Raw genomic sequence first — 16,648 nt, 5'->3', positions numbered from 1 at the left:
TCTAAAGTGGACTCTGCAACAGGGAGATTTGAAGCATTTTTATATTTAGGCTGACAGGGTTTTCTTCACTCCAAGGGTCCTTGTCCACTATACTTTCTTTCGTGACTCAGCTGTAATGAACAATGCAATAAAACACTCCAACAGCCCTTTTTCAGTAATAGTCTGGAAATCTCCCATCTTCCTATTTTTCAAACAAACTTAGTATCTGAAGGTTATGGGCTGATTAAAGTCTCACAAGTATATAGTCAAAACAGGTGTTACATAAGAAGTGGCAGTGCAGGTTTCTATTTGCTGCTACTTCAGCAGAACTCTCATTCAGAGGGGACAACTCTAGTGATGAGAAAAAAAGGCTTAGGTATTCCATGCTCTTTTATCAAAAAGGTTTGTCCCAAGACATTCAGTAAGTAAATTCTTATGAATTTTATTAAGTGAACATGTGTTCCCTAGAGACATGCACTGAAGTCTCTCTCTAAAAGGCCTAAACCTACCATTGTGAGCTGTTTCAACTTTGTTGACTATTTGCAGCATGAAACCAAAGTGCTAGAACTGAAAATTTTTGTCTTCCAATGTTTGCACACTGGTATATTATTATCTTCCCTATTCATTCACCCCACAGAACAATTCTTCAAAATATTTTTTGGTGCAGTGAGAGACCTTTCTAAGCAAGGTGAGGATACTCCAGCCTTTCTCCCTGCATCATTCATGCTCATGACTGCCCAACAGGTGCCCAGAGCAAGCCATGAGCAGTTCCCTAGCAGGCCTGTACCGCTGCAACCCAGCCTCACACACACAGCTCTGCTTACATGGAATTTTTGTAGTTGGACACTACACCTGGAGCCTCTCCATGGGTTGGGCTGCGGAAACAGGGATTGTTCATGTTGCAGAAGATGCCATGTAACCATGGCAGTGTTCCTGCTGATGGCATTGCCTTGTTTGGGAAGTGACCTAGAGTACCAAAAAAACAAAATAGAAATTGTTAGGTGTCTTTTGCAATGCAGCCTTTGTGAATATAAATAGCACGATGAGTTGGCTCTCTACAGAAGGAATGTGATAGGAATCACATAGGTTTATCCTTAACTGAGAAAAATGAAGCCACCAATATAAGCAATATGGCTATTTTCAACAGAAACTGAGTAATGTGATTCTGAGTAACGTGAATGACTTTTTAAATAGGTAGTGAGGTAGTACTTTCTCAGTAACAGGATTATGGAAATCCAAAACTAGATAGCACCTTGAAACCCCACATAAGTCTGACCAGAAAGCACCTCACAGGAAAACTTGACATTTTTTCTATGTCTTCACTGCTAGGTCTTACACTACATGGCTACAAATAACTAAGCTATTTGAACTGAAGTCTGTTCTTTCCCCACTGGATAGTAACTCTCCACAAACAGATCCCAATACCTCTGTCTACGAACACCTGGCCATTACTTATAACAAGTCAGATCATGATAACATCTGAAACATTCTTACATTCATGCTGGCGATACAGTGGATTTGCTTTCCTCAGCCAGACAAGTGCAAGAAACAATGACAGAGGCCATAAAAGCTCCACTAGAAAACGAAGCTGGAAAAAAAGGAAAAAAGTAAATTAAAAATAAATTTTACAAATAGATCACTGTAGAGTCACTAGATGGCTAAAGGCATGAGACCTCCTCTCACAGCAGAAAAGCCCAGTGCAGCACGTGCCCATGGCTATCCATTGCCTGTTACACCATTTGAGAAGGAAACCCAAAAGAGGATTTCAACAGAATGCCATGAAGCACCACTATGAATTCAGTGCTCAGTGGCTTCTCTACCTCTTCTAAAGAAACACCTAAACATCCTGACTGAGGTGAAAAGAGGCAGGAGGTAGTGCATGACTCTACAACAAGGATTAGATATAAGTGACAGATGGATTATTTTAATCCACACTTTGACACTGCTGGGCTCATTAGCAGGCTGTCAGCACACTGCTTACCCAAAAGTAAATGACTGCAGCATAAACTTTACATACTTTGACCTTTACTTTCGCTTCTTTTTGTCATTATTCATTTCAATGCTATTAATTTCCTAATACCTGTAGAAATGCATGTATTAAGATCAAACACCTTATTCAATAACACAGAAGACCCCATCAAAAGCCACTTTATTGCCCAGACCTTTCAATACACTTAGAACAGTCACCAGCTCCCGTGTCATGCCAGAAAATCAAGGGCACTGCTTTACCACAGAGCAACATCCTGCTTGGTTTTGAGTCTGTTTCCTCCACTCCTGTGTTTCAGTTTGTTTTACTGCCTCTGTGTGTTTTGGCAGAGGTTTGAAACTACAATCCTTTGATCCTGTAACACAGGCCTTGGGCTCTGAGGAACAGCAATGGGATTTTTGTGTCCAGACATATGGCACTTTTTTGCTCCTCCCTGTAACTGCCAGGACAAAATATCTTCAGAACCAGGGTTGTAGTACAGAAAAACCCTCCTTGTTTCTTTACCTTTGCTCCCTCCTCCCCAACCAGGTACCAAATACGTGATAATAATGCACATAGCAGCAGAGCCAAAGACAAGATGGGTCACATGTGAATGTTGTTTTGGGCAAAAGGCACTCCACAGCATCATTAAGAACAGGTTTTTTGGAGCTGCCCTGTTTATCCACTCTAATTTTGTCTAACAGCTTTAGTTAAGCACAACATATTCTCACAGCAAAAGGGTAGAAAGCTTTACACCACGCAACAATTTTCTATTTCACAGTTTTCCTCTTAAGGGTTTCCTTTCTAAAACAGAACAATAACAAAAAACCCACCCACCACCACCTAGGAAGTTATGCATGCCTGATCTTTTTAAAAGCAGACAAAATCTTACCAGCAGCAAAGGGCAAATGACACATTTATTAGAGAGGGAAACCTGACAGCGGTTGTGCACAGCTCTGAATACCCTTCCCAGCAGGGTCCACAAGGTCTGATCAATATCCATTGCCAACCATTTGGGACAAGCACTAAACACTCAAATGCAGAGGGGCAAGAACTGGTAAGACTCCTTGGTCCACCCTTGCTGCAGAGTAAATCTGTGTTAATGCTCAGATGTTGATTCTTTCTTCACCCCCAGGAAATACAAAATCCTCAGACTTGAATTTGGTAGCTCCTTTCTGTCTGAGTTAACTAGTTTGGAAAAGATTGAAGTCTGAAACTCAAGGGAAGCTTGCTTTCAACTTGGTACACAATGTGTTGTGTGGTAAGGATGGACCAGTGCTGTCAGACCTCTGACATTTTCCTGTGGACCTTATCCAGAGGACAAAAAGGTGTCTTAGAATTCACTAGAAGTACCAGAAAGCAGCCCATAATCCTGCAGAACCACATGATAAATAGCCAGAAATCCCAGCAACATGCACAGAGAAATGTAATATCCAGACAGAGCTGTAATGGAGCAAGCACAGTTATAAGACCACATAAATGTGAGAAGCTTAAATTGGCTATGGATCAACTGTAGACTCTGCAATGAAGTCTTGCTGTAAGACAAAATATCATAAGATCTAAGAGGATTTGAAAGTACTTAAAATATTTCTGGCTTTTGCCTTACTTATGTCATTCAGCCATACTAAAAAAGACACAATCTGTGTGAACTGTAAGGTCCTAACTAGAATCACATCTAAGAGCAGCTAAGTGTGAAGAGCAAATCTAAAATTAGGAAGCAAACCCTCCTGAGCGGAATGATGATCATTATGTTTTCTAACAACAGATCTTTTTATGTGAAAACATATAAATATTACTAACCACAGCTCTTCTGATATACAATGTTATTTGTCAAAGAAAATCCCAACATGGCTATTCTATGTTTGGTCTGTAAAGAGCAGCTTTGTAAACTGCACCAGACAAGACGCCAGACAACAGGCCCCTACAAAGATCACATGCGAATCTTTGAGGAACTTGAGAGTTTTGCATGCTGATAAATGTACCAGTGGAGTGCATGCTTCAAACCTGAAACCCAAAGACTAATACTTTACCTTTTGTCTTTTCCGAAGAATCCAGTTCTTCCAGAGGAGAAGTCTGACTTGCCTGAAGAAGTTCATTCTTCTGCATCAATACTTCTGGTTAACCTGTGGCAAAGGATGCATTGCCATTTCTTAGCTGACATCAGAAACAGACCTTAGAGCAAAATAATAGCTTTCTCTTCTTATTTTAAGATTATGTTATCACAGAGATCAGTTCCTTTCATTGTCTGTACCATTTAATTTTGCACTTTTCATACACTATCATGCATGAAAAATCGTGAGTTTCCTTTGTTTGGAGGCTACTTCCTGTGACACATTTATCAGCACTGAAAAGCTGTAGAGAGGAAGAACATCTCTTCAGAATAAAAAAAGTCATGAACATTGAATCTGGCTATTAACTTGGACTTGCGTGTAATGAAGGCAGTTAATTGTTGCATCATTTATCACAACAAATATTTTTTACTACTTTAAGTAGAGAAAAACACTATAATAAAACAGCACAGTAGAACCATAATAAAGAATAGTACCTAGTAATAATGTGTGGAGAACTCCACTTGGTCTGAGGAGGTACATGAACTTCTGGAGTGATAAGTCATGGTGGAGATCTATCTTCACTCTTTACAGGCAGCACCCTGCTCATAAAATCAGTGTTGGCTTGGGATGGCTGCAATCAGAAAGAGAGTAGGCACTGAAAGAAATTCAATTTCCATAAAAGAAGTTCATTTACATATATAACAAGACTCCTCTAAAATCAGAAAAAGACCACTACACTTAACTGGGTGAACACTGAATTCCCTATAGATTTTCATCTGTAAAGGGCATCTGAAACAGCAATGTAGCAAAACCTCCTACCAGTGCTCATGCTGGGCAATGATGCTATATAAGCACTAGCACAGTTTCCCTGTGATTATTCTTCCAAGTAGAAGCTGAACAACAATCCAGCTTTCATTATTGAAAAAAGAATTTAAAAGCATGTGGCAGTGCTTGCCCTTTTCTTTCCCCTTCAGAGGGCTTTGGGTACACCTTTGAAAATCCTCCACAAAACTGCTTTACAGAATTTAACACTCTGTAGATTTTCCCCAGCCCACTGCAGCTCTGACAGCAGAGCACTGCACTCTGCACCTTCCCCAGCACCATCATTGGGCCTTTGAGCCCCTGCACACAGGGGCCACCTAAACCACGCACTTTAAGCTGGCTTCTGGCAGGCACAAATTATAACAAAGCAGAGGATCAGGCCATCCCTATGTGCTGAAAGGTGAGCCAGCAGGGAAGAAGACCAGCCTTGGCTGAACAGGGCACTTTCACTGGAAGTCAGGGAAAAATAGAGAGTTTACAACCTTTGGAAGAAGGGGCAGCCAACTCAGGAAGAGTGCAAGGACATTGTTAGGTCACATAGAGAGAAAATTAGAATGGCAAGAGCTCAGCTAGAACTCAAACTGACAACCGCTGTGAAAAATAATAAAAAGTGTTTTTATAAATGCATGAACAACAAAATGAGGGCCAAAGGAAATCTCCATCCTTTACTGCATGCAGAGAGAAACATTGTAACCAAGGATGAGGAAAAGCCCTTGGTATTTAATGCCTTCTTGGCCTCAGTCTTCAACATAAAGATTGGTTATCCTCAGGGCAACCACTCCCCTGCGCTGGGATGGGGAGCAGAAGATTTCCCCTGCAATCTATTAGGCCATAGTTAGTGACCTGCTGTGCCACTTAGACACTCACAAGTCTATGAAGTAGGATGGGATCCACTCAGGAGTACTGGAGGAACCGGCAAAAGAGCTCACCAGGCCTCCCTCCATCATTTATCATCCATCCTGGAAAACCAGGCAGTCCCAGATGAGTGGAGATTGGCTAGTGTGACAACCATTTGCCAATGGTCACAACAAACCCAGGCAGAACTATGGACAGGGGGAAAGCTCCCCAGTGGAAAAAGCCCGGGGGTGCTGGTTGACAGCAGCTGAACATGAGCCAGGTGTGCCCAGGGGCATCCTGGCCTCTCTCAGGAGCAGTGTGGCAGCAGGAGCAGGGATTGTGCCCCTGTACTGGGCACTGGTGAGGGCACAGCTGGAGAGCCGTGCCCAGCTGTGGGCCCATCACCTCAGGGAAGACACTCAGGGGCTGGGGCCAGCCTGGAGAGGGGCAGCAGGGCTGGGAAAGGGGCTGGAGAGCGAGTCCTGTGAGGAGTGGCTGAGGGAGCTGGGGGTTGGTCTGGAGAGGAGGAGGCTCAGGGCAGAATTTACCATTCTCTACAACTGCCCACAAGGAGGGTTTAGCAAGATGGGGGTTGGCATCTTCTCCCAGGCAAGCAGTGATAGGGCAAGAGGGCATGGCCTCAAGCTGTGCCAGAGAAGGGTTCAGGCTGGACATCAGGAGGGATTTTTTTCACTGGAAGGGTTGCTCAGGGAGGTGGTGGAATCACTGTCCCTGGAAGTGCTCAAGAAATGACTGAACATGGCACTTAGTGCTGTGGTTTAATTGATGTGGTGGTTTTGGTCAAAAGTTGGGCTTGATTTTGGAGGTCCTTTCTAACCTCAATGATTCTATTCTATGGTTCTATGGCAACCTCCTCTTGTAAAAGTGGCTTTAATCTAATTTCTCTTGAGCAAATGTTCATATCACAGGTAAGACACAGCCTGCTTCAATCTAGACAGAGAAACAAAACTTCATAAAGCCTCAGATAGAAGCTAACTCTGACTAATGACAGGGCAAAGCAGAGAAACCAGCACTGCTGCTGCTTCTCAGCTGCAGACTGGGTTTGAGCCCTACCACAATGTGTGAGGCAAACAGATAATTTAATTGTTTTATCCAGCAAACAAGCTTTTCATCTCTGAAATCCTAAGGCAAGTTATTTTAAGAAATGGATCTCTTTTTGCTATCCACATGTTTTCAAAGACAGCTCTAACAGATTAAATTAATCTCTCCTAATTAGATTTTTACATCACAATTGGATGATGGTAGAGGATATTTTGCTTTCTATGGTCAACTACATCTGCTGCTCCTGTGACCCATTTCTACTTTTTAGCTTTACAAAGGGATCTTCAGAAGTAAACAGAGAAAGCTTATGTAGGGCCTAACTCTTTTACATGGGAGGGTAAAACAGAGTTCAGCTTATGGAACACACTGCACAATTTCATTGTAGCTCTACCCACGGTCACCACTAGGACTTAGCTATTTCCTAAAGAGCTGTAGTTTGTTACCAGCAACAACAAATCATGAGACATTCCACTTACATATCAGACCATAAGGAAAGTAGAAATAGATGTTTGGTGACAGTTCTTGCATTTTGCCTACAGTAGATACAATAATCCCAGTGACATGCTTCATGAGCACCTATACGCAATACATGGGGTTACATGGCATGTGTGTTGTGATATCCTCTTACCTCACACATATGCCATAATTTTAACAGCTGTTTTAAATATCAGAATCTTGTTTTCTTATTTCCAGGCTTATTTCTGACTTTTGACTAAAAAATTAAGTCTGATTAAATGCTATTTGTTCAGCAAATTATAAAAATATCCCCAGTAATCTCTCCAGTACCACAAACAAATATTTCTGTAAAATAAAGAAAATTTTAAAATTACCAGAAAAGATAGCTTTGCAAATATCTACACTTAGCTGTATTGGGTGTGCTCATGGGTCAGCACTTCTAATGTTCAACAATGCTTTCCAGCATTTCCTGACCTGTGAGACATTTTTATGCATGTAGAAGATGTCCCTCGACACAGGCTCACTAGAAAGTTAACACAATTAATGCTACACAATTTTGCCTAGACTGACTGTAGGAGTAGATGAGTATAAATGCATCCTATAAACAGATCTATCTATGTGTATGGAAAGAAAACTACACAAACACAGGTAGAGGCTTTCTGAGTTAATTTTTGCACCCAACTATCTCAAACTACTGGGGGAAACCCAAGCTGAAGCTTTTTAGGTGTTTCCTATGTATTTCAGAGGCCTCCCTCTGAAACAAGGAGTAACTTGAAAGACAAGAATGGGAAGTTCTGTCAAACCAGGATCAAATGATAAAACATCAGAGAGACTAAGAAAAGGCCCCATGGAACTTCTGTTTGAAAGGTGTATTTCTATGAATCAAAGACAATCACAATCAGACTCTTCTTCTGTCAAACACAGACTGAATGTACATTAGTAGCTGCAGCACATCAGGTAGGGTGCTGAAGCACACATTCCAGTTTAGGTTCACCCAAACAGAACTAACTCTGTGTGCTCTGAGCCTGCTCTGTATGGTGAGCTGCAGTGTATGTAGCAAAGTCACACAGAAAGTACAAACACGCTCTGAGCTAGGTTACCAACGTTACCATACGTGCGCTGCCTTTGCAGAGCCTTTCGTGTCAGCTCTCAGATTAGCTCCATTAGGCCTCTGCTACACGGAAGCTAAAGACTTCATGGATTTGCAAGCAAAACACAGACTTCTTACACAGAAGCAACAAAAACCTTGAAAACTTACCACAAAAGCTTACCTCATCTCTGAGAACTGCTGAAAGAGAAAGGTTTCTGAAGGAATGTTCAGCTTGGCAGCAAAGAAACACACATCTTAGGTGCAGTTAGCAGTCGCAGAATAACACTGCTCAGTTGTAAGGAGATTGTTTTAATCCCCTGCTTGATACAGAACAGCTCCATCTGCGAGTTTAAGGACTCATGAATAAAAATCCTCCCAAATATCCAATATGACCTACCCAAGCACAATCAAGCCTGTACCAGGACGTTGATATTTCTGTATTTCTTCAGATCTGAACAAACCCCTTGTTTGAGAAGATGGTTTCAGAAGGGTAGCTCTGGTAGCCTCAGAGGCCTTACTAAACAAACAGCTGTCATGACTAATTAGGTCAGCGACTGACAGAAGTCGGTACTCTGCCAAAGCTTTAAGAGGGATGAGGCAGTGCATTACGACTTCAGAAAATGCAATTACCAAACAAATCTGACTACAAGAGGTTTCCTCCCCAGAGTTCAAGCTGCTGGGTTCTGGCATTTTGCGTGATCCACAGCCTGGCACCTGGGGCAGGTGGGTAGGATTGCTGCACCTCCATTGGAGTGAAGCCATTTCAAACCAAGACAGAGGAAAATCTCCATCTGAACCAAAAGAAACAACAGGGACCAATCGAAACATTTCCAGTTCCAAAGGAAACCAAGTCTTTTCCACCATGCGTAAGGCTCCGCTGCCGCGGCCGCCTCCTCATCCCCTCAGGCGGCCGCCGGACCCGTTCCCTCACAGGGCGGGCGAGCCCTCAGCGTACGGGCCCCAACACAACACTGCCGTGACGCCACCGTGCAAATGTTTACGGAAATTGACAAATCAAGAAGTCACATAATGGCCTCGAAGCCGCCGTGTCCCAGCCTCCCCCTCCGGCCCCGCTGCCCCTGGGCTGGAGGGAAGGGTCGGAAAGAGCCCCCGGCCCCAGCCCGCAGGCGCTGCTGCGCTGCCGCCACGCCGGGCAGCAGGGCCGTAACACTTACTTACATAGGCTCCAGAGGTTTCCATTTCCAATGTTGTGCCCTTGCTCTTCGCTTGTATTACATAAAAACACTTGAAGGCATTATAAAGCTGGGACACGTAAATCATCTTCTACAATGGATGTTTTCCCTGAAATAACATGGGTTTGTAAAACACCTACAGATCCCCACCCACAGGCACCGGGCCCTGCTCACCCCGCTGGCACCCGCGGTGCTGTGGGAAACACCTTAAAAAGAGCAGAAACCTACAGGACTAGCAAAAGATGGAAGATGTTATGTAAAAAGGAGTATGGCAAGAGCCAGTAACAACTGGTATTATGACTTGAATAAGAAATGTTTGTTTCTCACGGGTCAGTATTCACTGTTGTAATTCTCTATCTCAGGAGCCTGTTCTGGGGAGTACCAGAGACCTCCATCACAGTAGCTGAACAACTTTATTATTATTAAATTAAGAAATTATTAAATTGAGACGTTTAATAATTTCTTAAGCCATTACCATATCCAGTGTTAGACATGCTTTAACAAATATAGCCAGACAATAAATTTAATGGTAATTCACAGATTATTTTGCTATTTTGTGGTCCTAATTAACATTGACCCTTTCACAACTGTGCTATGAAGTTACACTACGCTGTCTTTAATGATTCATTAACCAGTTTTGTGGGGTATATATAGTCCACTCCTCCACTGTCAAAGTAGAACGAATTCCCATCTATGTCAAGAAGCCTTTCCATATATTTTGTTCTGCAACTCCCAACACCAGTCTGGGCAGACAGCAGCATCTGGGGCTTTCAGGTTTTTTGTAATAAGAGGCAGCTCCCCAAGAAATGACCTCAAGCATGGCCAGATCCATCCAGTGATACAATGGCCTTTGCCAAGAATACAAGTCCTACTTCTGTGGAAATATGACAAGGAATCTAAGTCCAGCATTGTGAGTTTTAGAAACAAAAATCAGATTATGTCCACCAAACAGACTGTGGGATTTTATCTGTGGTGTTTAGGGAAGATTGGCAAAGATAATGGTGTATTAAAGTCCAGTGTATTTCCTGTTGAAAAAACAGAAAAGTGATTTTTGACCTTTGCCATCCTTTGAGAGTCATCCTGGTGCTTCCATCTGTAGAAAGTACCATGCTAAAACAACTGTACTCTATAGTATGCAGGAAAGGGTCATGCTAATTGTAATCCCATAAAGAAAAGTGTGCCACCCTCTAGTCCCAGAAGACAGATGCAGGAGAGTACTACACTATTGCAAAGGCCAAACATCTGTATTTTAATAAGTTAGAAGAAATCCAGATATAGAAGCCATAGAGTCACTGACATGTTAACACGTTAATATATTTTAAAGCAAATATAACACAGTGTACACATAAAAACCATTTAATACAAAGTGAAAACCATTAGATGCACCTACTAATGCTGATTTTTGGTTATTTTTATCTGTTTCATGGAAACTTGGAAACGAAGCTCTTAATTTCAGTTACACCAGGTTAAGTGGTAAAACTGATCTATAGCAAGCAAATCACTGCCTTGTCATTCACCTGGGAAAGACAACACCAGGGCAATGAATGTGTCCAGAATGGCACCCAAGTGAAACAGGCTGTGCACATTTGCCCCACTCACTAAGCTATACAAGAGACCAGATGTGAATTGACTGCTGCTTCAGAATAGTAAAGCTCAGTAAATGCATCCTTGCTGTACAAAAGAAAAGATTAAAGTGGCAACATAGAAAAATGGCAACAGATAACCATGTCCGCGTAAAATATACACATATGATACATAATTATTGCCATGCTGGCCAGTATGTAAGCCTATTCAAAAGCAAAGCTTTAATTGCACAGATTAGAAAAATGAACAAATGCTTTTACAGAGCAAAGCACAAGCTTTGGTTTATGCTTAGACAGTGAACATTAAACCTTTCATTTTTATTATAACATCTATTAAGAAAAATAGCTGTTTCTCTATGAATAAGCACTCCATTCCACACAATGAAATGAAGCTCAATGTCTTATTCAATAAACCCCTGTGTCTAGACTGGGAATGTATTACATCTTTATTGAAAGCTACTGAACTACAAAAGGTTTGACTTTAATTCACAGTTCCCCTGGCCTCCCCCCATTTTTAAAATGCTGCATATATAAAAATAACTCAAATATGGCACAAAAGTGGGATTCCCAAGGGAAGGCAAAGGATAAAGGGGCAAAGGGAAGCCTCCACTGGGCAACATCAAGAAATTGCATAGAGTACAAGAGGAATTTGCACCCTATACAAAATGAGCTTCCCTGTGTTCCAGTTCTTGGATCCTTTTTGGTCTCAGTCTATGGTAAGCAGGCTTCAGATCTGTGGAGTGACTATCCTCTGAGCTAGATTTCTGTTCATTTGTGTTTTGTTCATCACCTGACAGAAGTGCAGAGCTCCTAGCCAGTTTCACAGTATTATCCTGGGGGAGCACAGAGCTAGCACCGGTGGGTGCACAAGCTTTAGCAGAAGAACCATCTCCATTTTCTTTTGATTTGTTAGAGGGTGGTTTATAAAATGTCCCTGGGGGTGGTTGCAATGTTCTTGGTGGCCTAAAGGCAGCAAGAGGATTAACATCAGGACCATTCTCTTCTGCTGCTGTCCTTCCTGACCCGACAACAGAATATGGCTTATTAGGAAGAATGGCTTTAGCTGGATTGTTCCCAAGGCTGCTTGATGATGATAAAGCACCTGCAGTTCCACTCTCGAGTGCTCGGATCTCCTGGGGCGCGTTAGTCACGATCATTGCTGTCCTCGCTGTGATATCATACTGTTTGTACTGCTTGTCCCAAGTTTTTCGCAGCATCTGGCTGTCATAACAAGGCAGTCTGCAGCAGGTATCAACAGCAGGGACTGCCTTCACCTCTGAGACTTCTTCAATAGTGGGGCTTCTGCCCAGCTTCTCTGAACTGACTGCCCCTGCATTTCGTGAATTCCTTTCATTGAGAACACAGGGAGGCAGTATTCGGTCCACAGGCAGGCTGACAGGGCGAGACGCTGCCTTTGTCCTTGGAGCCCGCAACGGAACTTTGCCCATCTGACGGTTGGGTTTCACAGCAACTGAGTTCACTTGACAGGGGTCTTCACCTAGAGAAATGAATGGATCATTGTCTTTCTCTGAAGCTGGACTCGCAACATCACCTAGAGACACAAACAGATGTGACTGAATCTTTCTGCCAAGAGAGATCAGCAAGACTTCAATGACCCATTGCTAGTTAGTATTTTAATGGGATAACAGTTTTTAGGGATAGCTGGTATACATACTAGCAACGGCCTACTCTAACCAAATGTATGCATTTCACTAGCAGTAAAACACACACTGTACAGCTGTAACCAAAGAGAAAACACACAGACACTTCATTTTTCGGCTGGTGCTTTGCCATCCCTGAATATTTTCAGTCTTAGTGTGTTTCAGGATGTCGCACTGTTGATATACGGGATATGACTGAAGTAGTAACACTAGATGAAAATCAGTACAATTAAAAGGGAATATGTATAGTTACTCCTAAATGAAGCACATTAAATCATACCTACATTAAACCAAACCCCTGTAGTAGCATAAGCAGATAAACAGAGAAAAAAATTCAGAGTTAGAATAAGGTTAGCAAACCTGGGATTTTTTAAGCAAAAATACTGATATCCAAAATGCTCTCATGATTCTGTCAGATAATTACTCTTTCCAGAGCCTTCTGGTGTAGTTCCAGTGAGTGGCAATGATACATATTTTGGGGGAATAGTGGTCAAAATACATAAATTGCTGGGTATTAGCTTACGGCTAATAGTGGATTTCAGAAATCAGTCACAGCATAATTAGGATTTTTTTTGTTTGCTTTCTTTAAAACAAGGGAGAAACCTAACCACTGTTATGCTCTTACCAAATACTATGAGCTCTGATTACATAAACACAGATTTCTTAGAAGCATTTAGAAAGATCTAATTTTCTGTTCTTATTACAAAAATAAACAGTGTATCAAACAGTGACGAACAGCTTTTATCACTTGCTTATGTCTACATGGCAGAGTTACATGCACTATAATCTAAAGCATCCAGGGCTCCTTATTTACCCACACTCAGATTTAACAGCATACTAACCAGATACAGATATATCTGCTGCTTCCTTTGTATTCTTGCTGTTCTTCGATTCCAAAAAGAGTGCAGCTGTTTCTGAAGCTCTTTCACATGGAACTATTTGAATACCCTGCTAACAAAAGTCAGAGCAGAAGTAAATGAGAATCAACAAAAAAGGCACTCCTCATAAAAAAAACCAAAAAGACTTATTAGAAATATGCTCTGGAATGCTCCAGAATTTAACACAGAAGTTAATATGGCACAGGTAACATTGTGGCAGCAAAAGAGTCACTCACTTCCTTTACAGCAACAAACGATTTCCTCTGCTGCTGTGGCTCCCTCTCGTCTGCTGATAAAGCAACTCTGACCATACCAGCTGTTTCTTCAGCATGAGAAAGGCTCAGAAGTGGTTTCAAGGAGACATCAAATATCTTTTCATAGTACGTTATGAGCAGCTCCACTACCCGGGCCTGGTAAGGGTAGTCCACAAGTGATGACAAAGAAACCGTAGCATCGGTTTGACGTGGCCTGATCAGAGTTGGGCCAAATATTATGCCAAGGTTGCTGGCTGACATTTTATTTTCATCGCACTGTTCTGTAACTCTGCACAAAGAGGGGGAAAAAACCAAACCAAAAGAAATCCCCAAGTGTTAGAGGGTTTTATTACTTCAGAAATTCTTTTGATATTAAAATCTTATGTCTAAAGAGGGTAAGAGACAATAAAAAACAGAGTGGGTTTGGTAAGCAGGCAGAATCTTCAGTGCAGACCACATTTAACAGTGGCTTGAACTTCCCACACAGGGTGTTTTTATGTCCTATTTGTTAAAGTTATTTGTGGCTATTTGGCATTTCTGGGGTTGGAGAAAAGAATGTCTCTCATTCTAACTAATAACACAGCTATAACCCAGTATTACCCATTTTTATAGGCAATCACTGGTTTAGTACATCATCATACAAACCACCATCTGGAGGACAAGGAAGTGAAATGTGACTGAAGAATGGTTATTAAAAGACATGATACAAGTTTCAATTTTCTGTTAACAGCCATCAAATCACTGCCCTATCTTTGTTACACTGCAATTTAAATCATATTTAAATCTCTGAATGTGACACTAATTACTACTGACCCCAATGCTAGCACAGAATCAAAAATAATGGAGGCCAATGCTTTCCCTGCTTTATTTCCTTTCATATTCTTCTCTCACTTGGGGATTCATTACATGGAAAAACCTGCAGCAACAGAACAGTGTCTTCAAAGGCATATGTGACTTCTTCCTCAACAGTCATCAAAAAGGTACAAGAGATTCCAAGCATGCAGCATGTAGCAGTTAAGTTTTCAACATCAGTTTGCATTTAAAGTATTTTCTCACCTGTGAAGGTGTCCAATAAGGTACTGAAGAGTGTTATAATTTGGTACAGGCAGTTGTTTCAGAAGATCTTTAATTTTAATGATGATCCTGTTCAGTTCAATACAGAGTGACTGTCTTGTCTTTGCTTTGGGGCTAGCTTGTTTAGCATCCAATTCCTCATTAGCATTCTGACTTTCTTTAGCAAGTCCAATGAACTCATTGTAAAGCCGAAACAAAATCAAGGGCTCTGGAAGCTGAAGAAATAGGAACATTTCAGAAACATACATAAACCTGAATTTTAACTATTTGCTTCTTGTTTTTCTTCAACTTCTTCTGGTCTAACATATTTTCTTAGATTATGACATTGTTTAATCCTTGTTCATTAGCTCAATCCCCAATTTTCCCTTTTCCAATCCACACCTTTTTCCAGACATCATTTGCTAACCCTTTCCTACAGTAGCTCCAGGAGTGAGCATTTATCACAATTTATTGAAATAAGATTTCAAGAAAAAAAGTTGATTTCAAAATCATTTAATGGTGACGATCATAGGATTGGAATGCTCATCTCTGACAGCCAGCATGAGGAGGAGGACAGGACCATCCAGCGAAAGACTATTCCTTTCAGGGCTAACATAATTTCACTGGGCTACATCACAGCTTCATTTTTTCACATACATATTGAAATTGTTTTAGAAAATTCACTCATGAAGCTTTAAAGCTCTATTTTAGAAGAAAAAGATGGATAATCCCTCCATAATGAACACATCAGGACCACTACGAGTGTTTCATGATGTTTTTGTTCGCAGGTATTAACAGCAATATATCAGCATCTGTCTGCATGAAGAGGCAAGAACATGGGAATCTTTTAAACTCCACATAAGGCAAGCAAATTCACTAATCAGAAAGGTTTTAGAAATAAACTCTACTATGAGTAGACAAACAAGCTTGTTATGCACAATTTCCCTGTAGAATACATATTGTAATCCCAGCACTTTTCCCAGCCCTTGTCACAGACTCCATGTAAATAAAGAAGCCATTGCAGTTATCCAAGGCACTTGTTTAATTGCTGCTGTAGGAGTGCTGAAAAGGAGTGGTTGTTTTGTACTGTACTGAAGAAATTTACTACAGCACTTTGGTTTTCCATCTGACCTCTCAATTCCATACCTGGCGGAGATACAGCTTGAGAACATTGCTGATGTCATGTGCATAGAGTTCTGAGAGCTCAACCAAATCCTTTCCATTTTCAAAAGCTTGACAAAGCTTTTCAACTCTTGACTTGGCTCCATTCACACGATAGATGCCCTAAAATTAAAAGACAAGCACAACTCTATTTCAATTTGAATGGAACTTGTAAAACACAGATGATACTGACAGTATTAAAATCTTAAGAGAATTTTTTTTTAAAGATTGTGTCAAACTTAAGCATGAACAAACTCGAGCATACCTTGACATTCAGTGCTCTGCTTTCAATTTCTGACGTACACTTTTTGATGATGAAAGGAATGCCATCAGGAAAACTTTTAGCAGCTTGGGCAAATTCCACTCCAAATAAGTGAAGCCTTCCATGAAGTTTTTTGTGCCCACATTGAATAGCTAAAGTCTCTAAACATTTTTTATGGCATGCAAGTGAACACTACAGGAGAAGAAACAAAAAAAAAGCACATGGCTTGATATAATCTGACACCATAGAAATATTTCAGCTGTTTCTCACCCCATATATGAGCAAAACAAATTTGTTAGTATGGTGTGCCTCTGCTTTAAGTTCATGGTGGTTATACAAG

General features: G+C 41.2%; 2 protein-coding genes across 8 annotated transcripts in view; both read right to left on the bottom strand.

Annotated features, from left to right (window-relative positions):
- ABCA4 (ATP binding cassette subfamily A member 4) overlaps positions 1 to 4,041 on the bottom strand; it is a 60,022-nt gene extending 55,981 nt beyond the window's left edge. The window contains exons 1-3 of the mRNA XM_058029999.1: positions 3,976 to 4,041; positions 1,474 to 1,567; positions 804 to 945 (exon numbers count right to left, since the gene is read on the bottom strand). Of these exons, the coding sequence (XP_057885982.1) occupies positions 804 to 945; positions 1,474 to 1,567; positions 3,976 to 4,041 (302 nt within the window). The remainder of the gene's footprint in view (positions 1 to 803; positions 946 to 1,473; positions 1,568 to 3,975) is intronic.
- Positions 4,042 to 10,745: 6,704 nt separating this feature from the next.
- The window catches only part of ARHGAP29 (Rho GTPase activating protein 29), a 45,052-nt gene continuing 39,149 nt past the window's right edge, over positions 10,746 to 16,648 (bottom strand). For 4 of the 7 annotated variants that reach the window (XM_058030495.1, XM_058030500.1, XM_058030497.1 and 1 more), the window contains 6 exons: positions 16,312 to 16,500; positions 16,032 to 16,169; positions 14,889 to 15,121; positions 13,815 to 14,121; positions 13,543 to 13,651; positions 10,746 to 12,591 (listed from right to left, as the gene is read on the bottom strand). In XM_058030495.1, coding sequence (XP_057886478.1) covers positions 11,696 to 12,591; positions 13,543 to 13,651; positions 13,815 to 14,121; positions 14,889 to 15,121; positions 16,032 to 16,169; positions 16,312 to 16,500 — 1,872 coding nt within the window. In that variant the 3' untranslated portion in view covers positions 10,746 to 11,695. The remainder of the gene's footprint in view (positions 12,592 to 13,542; positions 13,652 to 13,814; positions 14,122 to 14,888; positions 15,122 to 16,031; positions 16,170 to 16,311; positions 16,501 to 16,648) is intronic. The other 3 variants (XM_058030496.1, XM_058030499.1, XM_058030501.1) reach the window with 2 other exon arrangements.

Source organism: Melospiza georgiana, chromosome 9 (genome assembly GCF_028018845.1).
Source record: "Melospiza georgiana isolate bMelGeo1 chromosome 9, bMelGeo1.pri, whole genome shotgun sequence".
NCBI classification, from domain to species: Eukaryota; Metazoa; Chordata; class Aves; order Passeriformes; family Passerellidae; genus Melospiza; species Melospiza georgiana.
Note: the sequence above shows the minus strand (reverse complement) of the source record. Positions and strands in the feature narration are given on the sequence as shown.